The sequence below is a fragment of the Delphinapterus leucas genome, chromosome 3, assembly GCF_059928025.1.
Source record: "Delphinapterus leucas isolate spDelLeu-1000000601 "Yukka" chromosome 3, BTC_Dleu_Yukka2, whole genome shotgun sequence".
In the NCBI taxonomy this organism is placed as follows: Eukaryota; Metazoa; Chordata; class Mammalia; order Artiodactyla; family Monodontidae; genus Delphinapterus; species Delphinapterus leucas.
The window spans coordinates 60,993,499-61,010,706 of NC_143131.1; the positions used below are offsets into that span (position 1 = coordinate 60,993,499).

The window sequence follows — 17,208 nt, forward strand, 5'->3', positions numbered from 1 at the left end:
GAGTAACTGAAATATATATCTAAAAATGGTCCCATTAAAAAGAGATTTGGTAAATTAGGCATATTTACTGAGAGACATTCTGGTTCTTTAAATAATTTTCAAAAGTGGAAAAGGGCAGGAATTCTAAGATACTAATAATAGTCCATTAAGCTGTGTAGTGGCACATGGCTGTTCACTTTATTTTCAAAAACTGGACATGCATATATACTCTTTTTGCGTGTGACACTTTTGAAATAAAAAAATTAAATTTAATAAAATATTTTAAAACCTTAGGAGAGAATTTTGAGGGTAATAGAGAAAATGACTGACATTAGTATCTATTGTTTCAAAAAAGCAAACTACGTAAAATGATCAATTTTACATTGCACCCTATAACAGCCCCAAAAAAGTATATTTAAAAAAACCGATAATCTTATCTAGTTCATTAAAACAGTGAGTGCTGCATCTGCAGACAAGTAGCTGAGGTGTCTGCTGTGAGTCCCTCTTCTCTGAAGGTCACCATCCTCCTGTGGGAGCTACAGATTTGCTGCCCATCTGCTTTGTTCAAGGTGCTGTTGGGAAGCACAAAATTAGCCCAGATTTGAACCCTACTCTCAAGTTCTTAAGAGGCTGACAGAAAGTGAAATAAATAGTGCTCTTGTGCTTATCAACAAAATGAAGGACTTCATTAATGAATAAAGACATATCACAGATAGAATGTGGGATACTTACGCCCCTCTGAAAGGATGGTTGAAAATGTGGGTAATGGTGGTTCCCTGACATTCTGTTAAGGGCAGTTAGGAAGAAAAGATTGGGAAGAAAAAACTAGTGTTCCCACACTTAATATGCACTCTTAGAGCACACAAAACGTGATGGCAAAGATAAAATGACGTGATCCTGGCACATTTAATGTGAAGAATAAATCTTGTTTCTATGCATCTATTTTTCTACCAGTTTCTGAAATGATCTTCCCTTTGTATCTTGTAATGATCTAAACAATCAGTTCCTGGCATTTATTACCCAGCAAGACATTTACTGAATCTCAGTTAAAAAGCAGTATGAAAAAGAAGACCTCATCTTTTCTCCCAATGGAGACTTCATAGGTTTTTTGCAGCTCCTTCAAGCTGTTGATCTGGCTGCACAGTTGTTTTATATCTGCTGCATGCTTTTCTCTCTCTTTTTTCATTTCCATTCGGTGCCAGTCAATAAAATTAAGTCTCCATTTACTTAGTTCAGATATGATGTTTGTCTGAAAAATAAATATACTGACAATTAAGTAGTCTGTTCCTTAATACCACTTCATAAAATGACACTGAAATTAAGAAAAAATTTTTAAAAATCAGAACAATCAACGTAAGAGCTATTAAAAAAAAATCCACTAATGAAAACATCTGCAAGTTCAACAGTCACAGCTCTTCTTAGTTCACATTCACCATACTAAGGACATGATTTTTTTCCCCTAGTTTAAGTTACTTTGTATGAAACCTTAGTGTCATTAAAATATTTTTTAGGTCTCATTCATTAATAAACAGTTCCTTTGTTTACTCAAGGACTTAAATATCCATATTAAAGTGGATCAGACAAAAAGGAAATGCAGGACTATGGCCTAGGCTGAGCCACAGGACTGGGATATTATTTAGATAGAGATGAACAGTGGAAACCATTGGAGTTGATGTTTTCTTCCTCCAAATCATTCATCACAACAGCCACCTTACAACAAATTGCTAAGACCGATCCCTTTTCACCCTACTGACTGGCATAAATAAAAAGGCCAAATAATCATGTTATCAAAAAATTGGATAACAGTATCAAAAAACTGGGTAACAGTATGGTTAACTGAACATAGGACAATTTTTAAATGGTTGGTGGTACATTACTCCAATGGACTTAACGCCACGATTAGAAGTATGAAACCTGTTCCCTGGAGAAAAATGATAGAAATTATACTAAAAGATTACTTCTAGAATTTAAGGTTCCAAATAATGGAGAAAATATAGATGCCACAAAACTCTCATGACCATAATTTCTCCACATATGTGAATACTCAGCTTAGTTTTCTCAAACTGTTTCAGAAAAACGTCATTTTCTCCATTATATTTTAAATAGCAGAAAAACTGCCATTTCTGGATTAGTTTGTTTTATTTAGAGGCCACTAACATCACCAAAATAAAAATCAATTTTTATTGATTTATCAGTTATACACTGTGGTTGCTATAAGAGTGGCTATAAAATGAATACATGTTGCTAAAATTGGGTCTTATGCTTCATATAAAAGGAGACATTTCCATTAGTCATAGGTATGATGTGGGAAAGGCTCAATAGGTGTCTCTCTCAGTCACACAGGCTGAGCCTTTCAAAACATCTCGAGAAGTTCAGTAGCACATGGAGAGCTGTTCCAGCAACTATTTAAAACCTTGCTATTCAAAGTATGGCTTCTGAACCATCACCTGGGAGCTTGTTAGAAATGCACCATCTTAGGGATGTCCCTGGTGGCGCAGTGGTTAAGAATCTGCCTGCCAGTGCAGGGGACATAGGTTCGAGCCCTGGTCCGGGAAGATCCCACATGCCATGGAGCAACTAGGTCCATGCTCCACAACTACTGAGCCTGTGCTCTAGAGACTGCAAGCCACAACTACTGAGCCCACGTGCCACAACTAGTGAAGCCCGGGAGCCTAGAGCCTGTGCTCCACAACAAGAGAAGCCACCACAATGAGAAGTGTGCACACAGCAATGAAGAGTAGCCCCCATTCACCGCAACTAAAGAAAGCCCATGTGCAGCAACGAAGACCCAATGCAGCCAAAAATAAATAAATAAAACTAAATAAAAAAATTTTTTAAAAAGTGGTACAGGTCTAACTATGTGCGTTTCAAATAAAAAATTAAAAAAAAAGAAATGCACCATCTTGGACCATGGCCAAGACTGACTGAATAAGAAGCTGCAGTTTAACAGAATCCCCAGATGATTCACATGGATGTTAACGATTGAGAGGCATAGATTTAAGACACTGGACTGATCTAAGGCAACTACAGTTTTTTTGTTTTTTTTTAACTTTTTAATTCAAAGAAAAGAAGAATAAACAGTGGAATCAAGAGCAAAACTGCTATACTACATATTAAACAATTGTAAGCGAACACTGTAATACCTTAAGACCTGAACTCCAATGATCAAGCACATTTTCCATCTTTTGAAGGTTTTCATCAGAAATAAGAAAATCGGTCCCAACTACTTCATGGGCATCTACAGGACTAGAATTAGACCTTGGTGAGGAAGAGTCAACTAAAAGATTCGAACTGAAGAAGTCCATAACCAGGTGAGGTGACTTCCTTGGGGACGACACTGGTGATGACCCTAGAAGAAAAGAAAAGTTGGAGTGGTTAGCTAAATTGAAAATAACCCAAACTGGTAAGGAGTTATACTGGAAGCCTACAAGATGTCAGTTATCTATGGAGGCTGAGGAAAATGCAGAGAATGGACTTTCAGTGTACTGAATCTGGCTGTTTTAAATTTCAGTATTGTCACTGATTTAGGACTGACCAGCACAAGAAGTCTCCTACACTTCCCTCCTCCACCCACAAATGACCTCTATCCCAAATAAGGATGTTTCATATACCTAGGTATAGCCTGAGCTGAAACTATTATCATTCACATCATCATATCAACATTTACTAAATGCTTCTTATGTTCCTGTAATAAAAACGTCATAAGGATTAGCTCATAATACACACTACTCTAAGAAAAAGGTATTATTATCTCCATTTTACTGATGAGGAAACTGAGGTTTAGAAAGGGTTAAATGACCAAGGTCAGAGTGGCTGTATATAAGTCATTGTTACTTTATGTAAAACAATGGTGTGGGTTTTAACACTACTAAAATTCAACACTATAAGAGACTAGTTTAGTTTATCAAACACTCAGTTGTAAGGTACCCTGTGAGCCTTCAACATATAGGTGAGAAATATATGTATCTATATATATGTATGTACATATGTACATCACTCCCACCTCCTTCCCATGTACATGGGGGGTTGGTGTGAGAGCCAGAGCCAGAAAGAGAATTGGTATCTATCTTTAAAAAGCACAAAAATAGAAAAGTTACTATTTTATCACACATGAATATTGGAATTACAGACTATTCATCATAACTTCTCATGTATCTCACACTTTTACTATAAGGGTCCTAATAACCAAGACTGAAGGGCTTTCCTCTTTTCCTTACTGAATGTATCAAACAAAGAATAATCTACTATAGAACTTGTTATTTAAAAGTAAATCTTTCCAGAATACTTTGCAAAAGGGAAAATCATTCCCTAATACATATATTTTGTGTAAAAAAATGTATCAAAAAATGGTTCAGGCTAGTCATACAATGAAACACTACCTACATGTTCTGAAGATGGTTAAGGAACCCAAAGAAAAAGGCAGAATGACAAAGTACATGAATATTCTCTTTTACTACAATTAGATCTGCACTCAGGGAAAAAGCATAGCTCTGCTTTTTTGTTGTTGTTTTTAAATATATACTCACATTTTAAAAAATAGCATCAACTTAAGAATGTGGGAGGCTCCAAGTCTTCCATTTATAAGTGAGAAAACTAAAGGACAGAGGCATTTCTTATATGGTGGCTTAAATGGTCCTTACATTAAATAACACTGAATCGGGCTTCCCTGGTGGCGCAGTGGTTGAGAGTCCGCCTGCCGATGCAAGGGACATGGGTTCATGCCCCGGTCTGGGAAGGTCCCACATGCTGCGGAGCGGCTGGGCCCGTGAGCCATGGCCACTGAGCCTGCGCGTCCGGAGCCTGTGCTCCGCAACGGGAGAGGCCACAACAGTGAGAGGCCCGTGTACCGAAAAAAAAATAAATAAAAAATAACACTGAATCACATAGTAAGAAAAGTCTATTTTTATTATTCTACGTCAAAGAAAAAGTTTCAGTCTGGTGTTAGTATGCTTTTACAACCTCTTTAACACTTGCTAATCTCACCCTTCAACAAAGAAAAAACAGACTTCAGGCTGAACATATCATCACTACTAGTATTCGGTCAAAATTTAACAACTTTGTTTTAGTTGCATTTATTTTAACCATTGCTTTCTAATTGTAACAAGTATATATTATTTTTATGTGATAATAATGACAGATACAAATTTTCCTTTTAAAATGAATTTAAGCTAAAAATGAATATATCTAAAGAAAAACACTAAATAATAGGACAGGTGGTATAAAGATGGGACAAAAGTCATTAAGTTTGTACATGGATGCCTGAAAGTTGGGAAATAATGTTCTGGTTTATGAAAAAAATTAAATTGGACAAAATGATATCCCATTGAACCTTTAAAAATATCTGCCCTTTGGGACTTCCCCAGTGGTCCAGTGGGTAAGACTCCACACTCCCAACACAGGGGGCCCGGGTTCGATCCCTGGTTGGGGAACTAGATCCTCATGCATGCCACAACTAAAAGATCCCACATGCTGCAACGAAGATCCCACGTGTTGCAACTAAGACCCGGCACAGCCAAAATAAGTAAATAAATATTAAAAAAAAAAAATCTGCTCTCTAATCTAGCAGTTTTAAGAAAAAATGCCACACATTATAATGCATTAACCTGTCTTAATTGTAGTATCTGACATCTTACAAAATAATTTAATTTTATTTTTTTTAAGATTTTTTTGATGTGGACCATTTTTAAAGTCTTTATTGAATTTGTTACAATATCGCTTCTGTTTTGTTTTTTTGGCTGCGAGGTATGTGGGATCTTAGCTCCCCAACCCGGGATTGGACCTGCACCCCCTGCACTGGAAGGTGAAGTCTTAACCACTGGACTGCCAGGGAAGTCCCCAAAATTATTTTATTTTATTTTATTTATTTTTATAAATTTATTTATTTATTTATTTTTGGCTGCGTTGGGTCTTTATTGCTGCACACAGGCTTTCTCTAGTTGCGGCGAGTGGGGGCTACTCTTCGTTGCGGTGGCTTCTCACTGCAGTGGCTTCTTTGTTGCGGAACACGGGCTCTAGGCACGCAGGCTTCAGTAGTTGCAGCATGTGGGCTCAGCAGTTGTGGTTCACGGGCTCTAGAGCGTGGGCTCAGTAGTTGTGGCGCACGGGCTTAGTTTGCTCCGCAGCATGTGGGATCTTCCTGGACCAGGGCTCGAACCCATGTCCCCTGAATTGGCAGGCAGATTCTCAACCACTGCATCACCAGGGAAGCCCCCAAAATTATTTTAAATAGTATTACTTAATAAATTAGTAATAATAGCATTTTAAAATCCTGCCAATAAGTAATATGCTGCAATTATTCATTCCCCTTACTACATGGATAATATTCACCAAGCACAAAATGTTGTATATTAATAAAAATAAGCTAAGGAAAAGTCCTACCGTCTGTCTTTGAATGACTTGAAATATTTAAATCACATCTTTTTCCAACTTCCATCCTCGTTTCTCTTACTGCAGGGCTATTTCCTGCTGAAAAGAAAGAGATTTTTCTTTTAATTAAACCTAACCAGTCTTACGTAGAATGCCTAATCACACACACCTAATTTAAGAAGGTAGCTGTACACAAATCAGATTTTAGAACAAGGAAAATACAGTATGCTGGGATACAGGAACATTAAGACAAAGAATAGGAAGAAAGAAAAAAGTGTGACTCGAAAAGTCTTATTGTATCATTAATAGGCTCAATTCACCCAAAAAATATGGATGAAAAAGAATTCAGTCTACTAATGGCATTCAATTCACACTAAAAGAGTAAGTGGATGAATGACGTTAGAACTTAGAAAAGCTGTCTTATCCTGCAACACTGGATATTTCCGGGGCCCGCTGCTTTTCACTAGCTGCATTCAAACTAAAGTGACACCGGTTCCCCCCCAATAGGGACTTCTTTACTTGCACCTCAGAAACCTTTAGTTAATACACGGCGAAAAGGAAACTGGGAAAAAAACCTCACAAGGATGGCTGTGTCAGAGGCTTACAGAGACTTTGTCAACTTCAACACACCCTATTTACCAAGCAACGGCAATACCAAGAGTAAAGAGAATGGGATAAATTTACATAGTCCATTCTAACCAAGTCTGTGTGTGAATTAGGATATCTAAACTCACTGCATGTTGTACGCTTAGATCTCAAATCCTTTTTGAAAAGGGCAGAGCATAAACAAATGAATACTATCTTACATGCTAGAAAAGACCAGGGTTCTTAGGTCCAAAGTGATTGCTTTAAGACAGTATTCAGCACTTTGGCTTTGCTCAGTAGGAAGTGCATATAATCAAAACATGGTCGAGATCACTGATGGAGAATGAATAAATCCAAGGGTCATATCTCTTGAAGATCAACAGAATTTGGGCAGAAAGTGTTCAGTGTTAGTACGTTTCAGTTTTAGAAGAAATATGTAGAAGAAATATGTATGTTTTGAGGTTCTGGTCCTATTTGTTGATCCAGTGTCGTAGGCTGAGGAGCAATGAAAACTCCATGTCTACAGAGGGAGAGGAACAAGACACTAGGGCTGTGACTTACCAGGAACCCAAGAGCCTGCTGGCTCTGACTAGGCTGTGTCATGTGCTTCAACAAGGGATCCTTGGAGTTATGCTTATTGTTGATAACTGCCCATTATAAGGGCTGTTTTAGGAGGGCTATCTGCACCCCTTGAAAGAACGCTTGTTTTGAGTGAGCTGTTTGGAATCTTGTATCAAATAAGGAACAGATTGGTAAAAGGAGTTTTATCTTCCTTTCTCTACCTTTCACTCACTCATCTATCAACACACATCCTGGTTTGTGTTAGTTCTCAATTCTGTCAGTGACACAGTTCAAAAATGGGTTCACCTTTGCGGTAACAATCCAAACAGTCCTCCAGGCCCGTATAAATACTGCTGACAAAGTCCTAGCACATGGTTCGTGAACTTAAAGGGTTCTGAGGGCTACCTATAGACCATCTCTAATTTGGGGGCTTGGGCATTTCGTTTCCAGTGTCTGCCGGCATAAAACCATTGTAACAAGTACAGAGATGCAACATACTCCACTAAAAGACATGTAATTGCTACAGTGTTGCTCTAATTTTATGACTTTTCATAAAATAGCTAAATGAAGTTCAAATAAAAATCCAACTGTTATATAAGAGCCAAGGAAAACGTATTAAAATGTAAAATTTCCCCCAAATTATAGTGATATACACTATTGATTGAGAAGAATCACTGGAGAAGTATTTTCACAATCAAAAGTCAACAGCATTAAAAAACTCAGTAACATCTTAAATGAAGAGACATCTCGAAAAATATACATAACCTGGATTTTGAAGAATATCATCAATTATAGTAGGAATTCTAATATCTGGCACCACTTCTCCCTTAGAATGAGATGGCTGTGAAGCACTTGATTCAATATTTGGAGTCACTATAGCATAACGAAGCAGTTCTTCATACTCTTCCTATGAGAAGCCAACAATAAATAATGTATTATATCACTGTCACAAGGGACACTCAGGCAAAAGAATGGTAAAGGCACAAAGATGTTTTCTACTTCAGTTCCTGAAACAGTATGCCCAAACGATAGTAAGGAATGTGTACTTTTATGTTTTTCATTCATTATTTACTCACTCTCTTGTAGTAAGTAAAATTTCTTAAAAACAAGCAAAAAATCCAACAAATATACCTACCCAAATTTCTTCTAGTGCTAATGCCTTAGTACCCATATTCCTTCAGCATGTCAATTTAAAACGGTGACACAGATTACCTAGAGCAGTTTCCTGAAGCTGATCAACATCTACAACACAGAAGAGCCCTCTTTCAATTGGCAGCTGCTTGCAGGTGGGAAAAGACACGGCAATTTCTCTGCTTTTCTGAAATTTAGTTCTAAGATGCTGCTCCCAAAGACTCCACAACAGGAAGGTCTAGGGATGAAAAGTAGTTTTGGCTCTGATCAATCCCTGCTCCCACCCAATACTACAACAACCCTGAGTCTCTTTTCATATGTAAGCATGGAAAGAGTATGAGAGATACTGGAAGAGAAAGAATACTGAAGATAAAAAGAGAACACAATGCCAACCTGCATTCTACCTGCTGGCACATCATGGCACATGCCAAAGGAGGATAAAAAAAGCACGCCATAAAGTGTAGACCTTACAGGAATATTCCTCAAGTTAAAAAAAAAAAAAAGTGGAATTTCCTAATATAGATAGTTAGATATTTGTTTAGCCAAACCAAAAAATTCTATCAGTGAAGTAAAAAATATACTGGAACTTAGTCTCCATTCAAAAGGGGTTGGTCACTGAGGCAACAAATATTCCTATTCAGGAGTAATTTCTAAGGATATTATGCCATGGACCCAGAGAACGTCTTTGCAGTAAAAATGGGGGGAAGGTTTTCAAGAATATGAAATGTCATTATTCTAAAGAATTAATATTAATTTTTCTCCATAAAAAGTTTAGTTCAGATACAGAAAACTCCACTATCATCATTTCATTGGTCATAACTGTCTTATTATTTGATTCACCTTCAGGATGAAGAATAATGATGCTAAAAATCACCTCCTTGAAGTGTCACAGTAAATATCTGCTGAACTGAGTTAACAGAGATTCTGTCAAAGCAAAGGAAGAACCTTACCTTAATAAGACCGTCATGATATGGTATAGGTGTTTGAAGATTAGCAACCCTTACTTTCTCCCTGTTTTCTATGAGTAAGAATATTTAACTGTCTAAACACACCCAAGTTTCTGGCCATGAATATATCATAGTGTCTTGTGTTTCCCAAAAGAATAGATGTAATTGCAGTCAGAATTCTGAAGTCAGAACTACCTTGTAGACTATGTAAGTAGTCAATATCAATACGTTTCAAACTAGTTTCCAAGAAGGTACTTCAGGGAATCCACAATATTTTCTTCATATTTCATTTTTAAGCTATTTAACTCTTTAAAAAATTAATAAAAGAGCATACACTATCAAAGGTGACATATATACTAAATTTTAACAGGCCAGAAGCTGTATATTATTAAATTTGTTTGTTAGTTGGAATAAAGCTCCTTCTGCCATTGATGTCACATTCTTGTGAACGTGTCATAGATTGGAAAGGTTGTAGCTCTGTACAAGTTTATGTTTTGTTGTTATTTTAACTTCACACCTGTACACATCTGCTCAAGTAAGCTGTACAGGTGAGCACACAACTATGACATAGGTGGTCCACACCAACTACCAGCTACTCAAACTCAAGCACATCTGATGGGGCCAGTCCCTCCTTATGACACGAGAGTGATGAGCTGTGTGGTAGCCAGTGACTTCACACCTTGTCACATGCTTATCATTAGCACTTACTCTAAGTCTGAGTCTTTGGGTGCTGCTTGTGTGATAAAAAAGTTTGAAGATCTTATAAGGTGTTTACATTTTAGTATTAAAGGTCCTGTGAGTTTTTCCCCCCCACCACTAAGCAATCCTCAGACACCACTTGGGTGTCCTATAATTCAACTCAATTCTGACACTTTCCACCAGAGATAGCATCAGATTCCAAAGGTGAAGGGATCAGTCCCACAAAACTGCCCTCCCCCACCCCACGACTTCAGATGCCAGTCGCAAGTCCAGATTATCACCTGTGCTTCTGACCAACCAGCTATGGACTGGAGGTTCCAAAGACCCACTCCTTGGGTTTGAGTAATTTGCTAGAGGGCTCACAGAACTCGGAGAAACATTTTACTTACTAGATTACCAGTAAAAGGATATAACCCAGAAATAGCCAGATGGAAGAAATATACAGGGCAAGGTATGGGGAAGGGGCATGGAGCTTCCGTATCCTCTCCTGGCAGGCCAGTCACCCAGCACTTACATGTGTTCACCAACTGGAAGCTCCCTAAACCCAGTCCTTTTGGGTTTTGATGCAGGCTTCAATAAATAGGCATAATTGAATAAATCAATGACCACTGGCGATTGATTCAACTTCCAAGACCCTCTCCCTGAGGTCAGGGGGGTGTGACTGAACGTTTCAACCCTCTGATAACATGGTTGTCTCTCCTGGCAACCAGTCCCCATCCTTAGGCGAGGTCCAAAAGTCACATCATCAACATAACAAAAGATACCATCATTCTCACTAGTTAGGAAATTCCAATAGGTTTAGGAGCTCTGGGGCAGAAATGGGATGAAGACCAACTATTTACTTATTATAACTCACAATATCACAGGTATAAATAAGTTAATCAGTTCTCTCCTGAAGGAAGTTTGGATATAGCAAAGATGAAGGGTGCAGGACAACACTGTTGCCTAAAGAGATAGCACTATATGGGAGAGGTGACATCCAAAGGGAAGGCAAGGATGAAACATCTAAGTCACAATTCCAGACCACTTTTACCCTAGTAAATATTCACAGATACTTTTCCAATAGCTTCCCAATTCCTAATCCTGTTATTTCAATTAAAGGAACACATCTGTTTCATAAAATATTTCCCTGAAGCTTCTGTCATCTTATGCAGTGCCAGTAACAACTTACTCTACTTAGGCATAAACATACCATCCAGCTTTTCCCCTCTTAAGTAATATAACCATAAAACCCAAGATATACCGTGTCCGTATTCTCTCATTTAAAATCTACTCTAGAAATCTGAATCCATATTTTTGATGATAGAACACTTAGAATTAAAAGAAATTGAAAACATTTCATATAAAAGCCACGCCTTCTGTAGTCAATGTACCTGTCACTGTCCAGGTCCTGGGCACCAGCAGGTGCTGAATGGTATGGCAACAGGGGCCAGAACCAACAGTGGAACACTGGGGAATCTAGGGCCCCAGAACTCTGGATGGCTTGATATTGGATTAATTTGCATTAAAGTGAAAGCAGCATTCACATGAGAAATCTACAAAGAGAAAATTTCAAGAAAAAATGTTTCTTCAGATTTCCAGCTTCTCCTCTCACTGTGTTGTTTGAAGCCTTTGTACAGAGAATGCTGGAAGCGTTCATGATTATCTTCTGAAAGGTTAATTAAAACAATGTAAGGTATTTCCCAAGGTTTGTAAAATAATTCCCAAAGTTTGATATTATTATAATTTGATACACATTATAATTATAAATGTAAATGGCATGAATGAATGAAAAATGTATTCCTAGTTTTCCCTCATATTGTCTCTTGTTTGAAATAAATAAGTCATGACAAATTTAGACATGTCTTCCTACCTGAAGTTCTGAAGAGACAGAACTGCCTCGGTCGGATTCATTGTGCAAAACTGGAGGTGAGCATTTCTCCTCATCTGATGACATTCTGTACAAATACTATAAAACAGGAGAAGCTAACTTCAGTTTGTTTTTTGCAATATTTAAACTAAAGTAAAATGTTTTCTATATACATATATGTGTGTGTAATAACATCCTACCCTATAAACAATAACCATTCGATATGTTAAAATCATTCAACATACTGAACACCCACGGACGAAATCACTGGGCAAGAAAGACAAAGACTCACTTCCCAGTTTATAATGTAGTCAAGGAGATGAGACAAATACATGAAAGGTTAAAGAAAAAATGGAGGCTCCCCAGAAAAATCCATGGTAGGGGCTGCTGAGAATCAGAACGTGTGATCACTGTTCAATAGTGTGTGAGGACCTAGATGCTGCATCCTTTCCCACAAGATACTGAACCAAGAGAGAAGGAACAACCTGTGTAAATTCTCTGCTTGGCGAACTGACCTTTTGGGAATACTATTTTAAGAAAAGCAAGCCTATATGGAACAATAGATTCTAATACCATGCAAAGAAAAATTGTTTAAGGTCTTAACCAAAAAAATAAATAATAATAACATTACTGGTAGTAACAAGTACATAAGTTCCTTAAAAGGCATATTATGACTATTCAAATGATCCGAACACCAGTTATATGTAAGACATTGGTGAGAAAGGTAAGATGAAGAAGTCCTTGTCCTCAAGGACTCTGCAATCTGTAAGGAGGGCCAGACATGTATATATTAGAAATGACTGATAGAAAAAGTGCTGTTAGATCCTAAAACAACAGAGGCACAAAGTAGGGAGGTCAGAGTAGCCTTTTTCACAGGGTAGGATGATGAGGGTGTGAAGGAGTGGGAATAAACGATCAGGGTGTTGAGACCTGAAAGACAGATAAAAGATTAAAGGATATGCAAGGCAATAGCGCAGCATAAGCAAAGTCAATGAGGCATGGACACATACTCCAGGAACTGCAAGTAGTTTGTGAGGCTAAAGCAAAGGGTACAAAGCAAGGTTTGGCTAAGGATGAAACAGGCAAGGTAAGGAGCAGCCAGATCATGGAAGATCATAATTATGTCATGTTAAAAAGTTTCATCTTTCTTCTAAGAGAAGTTATTAAAGTCTTAAACAAGTGATAACATGATCAGGCTTGTCTTTTAGAAAGATCACTCTGGCAGCTTTCAGGATGGATTTGAGAGGTGGGATACTGAAGAAAGAGCAACGGAGAGCCAACTTCAGTAGTCCAAGAGATAAATGTTCCCTCTGGCAAATGGGGACCTGAATGGAGGAGGCAGCAATGGGAAGTGGACTGAGTTATGCCTGTAAGACAGTTGTGTTATGGCAGTGGAAATTCGAGATCACGATCAACAATTGGTTAAGGGGTTAATGGGAGGAAATGTCGATCTCTTCCAGATTTCTGGCTTGCAACTAGATGGATGGTAGTGCTACTCCCCAAGGCAAGGAATATAGGAAGACAAGCAGGTTGGGAGAAAGGGTAATGGGCTCACTATCAGACTTGTTGGGTATGAGGTGCCTCCGAGGCACGGAAGTGAGGCTGCCGGTATGCAGTATCTTGGGCACACCACTTTTGCAATGCACAACTCCAAGGACTGCCATTCACAATGGCTACAAGGTGAATGGTACTTTCTGGAGTTAAGCAAGGTGGGAGCCCTGCACTGGATGTATAGGTTTCGAGATTCATTGTGAGGAATCGTCAGCATAATGGGAACTGCTGAAAAAAGAGAGAGGATAAGATCAGTTATGAAAAGGAGTGTGAGAGAGAGTGCTTATTCTGAGGTCCTTACACCCAAACTGTATGCAATATCTTTAGCACATGTGTATTTTTCTAGGAAGAGGATTCTCAGCTTCCAATGTGTCCAGAGGGTACTATAACCTTAGTGAAGTTAAGGCCCACTATTGTAGCAAGAGGAGGGTTAAAATCAGAACCGCTAATATTTAAAGGGGAAGTGAGAAGAGCCAGCAAAGATTGAAAAAGAAGTCAGAACAGTAGAACAACGAGAACAGCATCACAAAAGCTTCCAGGAGAGAGTGGTCAGAAACAGATGCCAAAGGAAGATGAGAATCTGATAGAGTCCCTTGAATTTGGCAATCAGGAAGTTGCTGGGGCATTTAGCCTGAACAATTTCAGTGGACAGTGGAACAAGTCTCAATCACAGTGGGCTGAAAATTGAAAATTAAGAGATGAAGAAAATGAAATAGAAAGGGCAGATACAGGGAGAAGTGCAATATTAGAATGGAAACATAGACTGGGGTTAGACTGTGGAAAGGAAATTTCAACTTTATTCAATGAGCATTACTGTGTAGAGACATGATAAGTAAATGAAATCTCAGCATGACTGACTTTAGTTAAGCCAATTAGGGAGGATAAAATAAGCACATACGCCTGCAGCAAGGAATGGCTGCTTCACGGACTTCAAATCCACCACTGTGGTAACTTTGTCCCTTCTATTTCAATTCCCTTCTTCCTTTAGGATGTGTCTGCAGACTGGTAATAAGGGGGGCAGGGGTTGGGGGGTGCTGATTATTTAAAAAACAAATAAGCTGAGAAGTATGGTCAGATCTCAAAAAGGATTTCTGAATATAGACACTGAAGACACAAAACAACTACTGTACTTTTGGAAAATATGCTATAAATCTTCCATCTGCCCTGTTTTGATGCCAACAAGGTATGACAGTTTATCTAAAACTCTACCAACAGTAGCATTCTCCTTACTGTTTCTAGTTCAGAGACAAAGGAGAAAAATGAAACTTGCTTTGATGGGAAGCAGATGTACATCAGATAACTAAATTTTCAGTATTCTCTAACCCAAGATATCAGAAACCACGAGATAAAAAGTTCTGAGCCCTTGTCTATTGCCAGAGAAATCAAATTACATCTTGGTAATTGCCTGGCTGATAGGGGAAGCGGGGGTCCGGGAATTCAAATTAACCTCCAAGAGGCAGAGAGTGAATTAACGTGCGAGCGGGCAGCAGGGTGACGTCCCTGTGCCCTTGAGCTGTCTTAGCTGCAGGCAAGGCGAGGGGGTGCGCCAGCCCCTCCCCAAGTCAGGGACTACAGAGGGAGAAGCAGCTGCGAGCAAGCAAAGGGCTACAAGTTCTCTTCAATCACTTTCTCTTACCCCTGTGTTAATCGAATACTTACTTTAAAACAAAGTATTAGCCATAAAAAGAAATGAAATTGAGATATTTGTAGTGAGGTGGATGAACCTAGGGTTTGTCATACAGAATGAAGTAAGTCAGAAAGAGAAAAACAAATACCGTATGCTAACACATATATATGGAATCTAAGAAAAAAAAAGGTCATGAAGAACCTAGGGATAAGACGGGAATAAAGACACAGACCTACTAGAGAATGAACTTGAGGATATGGGGAGGGGGAAGGGTAAGCTGTGACAAAGTGAGAGAGTGGCATGGACATATATACGTTACCAAATGTAAAATAGATAGCTAGTGGGAAGCAGCCGCATAGCACAGGGAGATCAGTTCAGTGCTTTGTGACCACCTAGAGGGGTGGGATAGGGAGGGTGGGGGGGGAGGGAGTTGCAAGAGGGAAGAGATATGGGAACATATATATATGTATAACTGATTCACTTTGTTATAAAGCAGAAACTAATACACCATTGTAAAGCAATTATACTCCAATAAAGATGTTTAAAAAAACCCCAAAAAACAAAGGGTTAGCCATGGTCATTTTACCCCCTAACGTTTTAAATGACCCGAACCTATAGCGACAATACCGCTATACTTCAGGCACCCCTCACTCCTGCCCTCTCTTCCCGGACGGCTCGGAGGGAAAAAACCTCTCGACCTTGCCGCCCCGCAGAACAGGTGAAGGGCCCGCGTTTCGGGAAGATGCCCCCAGCCCTGTCCTGTCCGATCCCCGGGGGCGCCAACCCAGGCCGAGACACTTTAAACCCCACTCCAGTGCCTCCGCCAGGGGCGCGGGGCTCGCCCGCGGCGCCGCTACCCACCACCTCGGCTCTCCGCAAACACGGACTCCTTCCTCCGCGTCTTGTCTCCGCGTCGCCACTGAGACAACAGTGAGTCCAGCGACTTCCTCAGCAGCAACCTGACAGTTTCAAACTGCACGGAGGAAATAAGGACGGCCCCGAGCATTGGCCCCGAGCTTCAGCAACCTGCCGTCTGATTGGTCTGAGATCCGGGGGCGGGGCAGGAGGGAGAAGCCGGAATTAAGTTTCTTAGGGAGAGCCCCGCCCCTTGCATCGGCTAGTTCGGAGGGGGAGGAGTCTTAGGGAGCCCCGCCCAGCGTACAGGAGCCCGTGACCAGTTCCGTTCTGCGCCTGCGGGAGACCAGGCGGCTCTGAGGGCAGGTTTGGTTAGAGACTGACGAGCAGGGCTGAAGTCAGCTAGGATGTTATGCAGCTGTCTCTGCGATAATGCCCATAGCCTATGCGTGTGGTCCTCATGCATGTGAATCATCTGCTTCCACAGGTGCCCTGCAGCAGAATCACCTGCTGATTCCTTCAGTCTTAGGGCCAGGGAATCTGAATTTTTAACAAAGACCAACAGTGATTCTGACGCAGGGGTCTGCGGACCAGGCTTTAAGAAACTGCCGGACTAGGTTTTACTGGTGACTTCAAACGTGTCAGATTGCAAGGCAAGCCCTTCGGGCGAAGTGAGTATTGACCTTAGAATCATCATAAGTATATCCTGGCTGTATCACGTACTCACTGTCACCTTGGATAATGCTATCCACATATAGGCTTGTAGGGGGATTAAATGACTTACTATATCTAAAATACCTATCGCATAAACATCAAAAAACTAGTCTTTCAGCTTATATTGGCATAACGGCTAGAGGTATGTTAGGATCCAGGTGGCAAAGGGAGTTCCCCAATCTGGAGAGCAAGTGATGAGATCCCGGTGAGTTTTCAGGCTCCCTGTGTTACCTGGAGGATGAGGTATCCGTTTCTTTTTCTGTAGATAGAAATGGCATAACCTGGGTCTCACCTACTTACCTGTTCACGGAGCCAGACTTCTATTTATACAAGCAATGAAATAA

General features: G+C 39.7%; 1 protein-coding gene across 5 annotated transcripts in view; it reads right to left on the reverse strand.

Annotated features, from left to right (window-relative positions):
- The window catches only part of POC5 (POC5 centriolar protein), a 39,914-nt gene extending 23,620 nt beyond the window's left edge, over positions 1 to 16,294 (reverse strand). Inside the window, exons 1-6 of one of the 5 annotated variants that reach the window (XM_089909033.1) lie at positions 16,157 to 16,294; positions 12,121 to 12,216; positions 8,257 to 8,398; positions 6,358 to 6,444; positions 3,123 to 3,328; positions 1,052 to 1,228 (exon numbers count right to left, since the gene is read on the reverse strand). In XM_089909033.1, coding sequence (XP_089765159.1) covers positions 1,052 to 1,228; positions 3,123 to 3,328; positions 6,358 to 6,444; positions 8,257 to 8,398; positions 12,121 to 12,204 — 696 coding nt within the window. In that variant the 5' untranslated portion in view covers positions 12,205 to 12,216; positions 16,157 to 16,294. Of the gene's footprint in view, positions 1 to 1,051; positions 1,229 to 3,122; positions 3,329 to 6,357; positions 6,445 to 8,256; positions 8,399 to 12,120; positions 12,217 to 14,566; positions 16,080 to 16,156 lie in introns of those variants that run through there. The other 4 variants (XM_022594645.2, XM_089909032.1, XM_022594655.2 and 1 more) reach the window with 4 other exon arrangements.
- Positions 16,295 to 17,208: the final 914 nt, after the last annotated feature.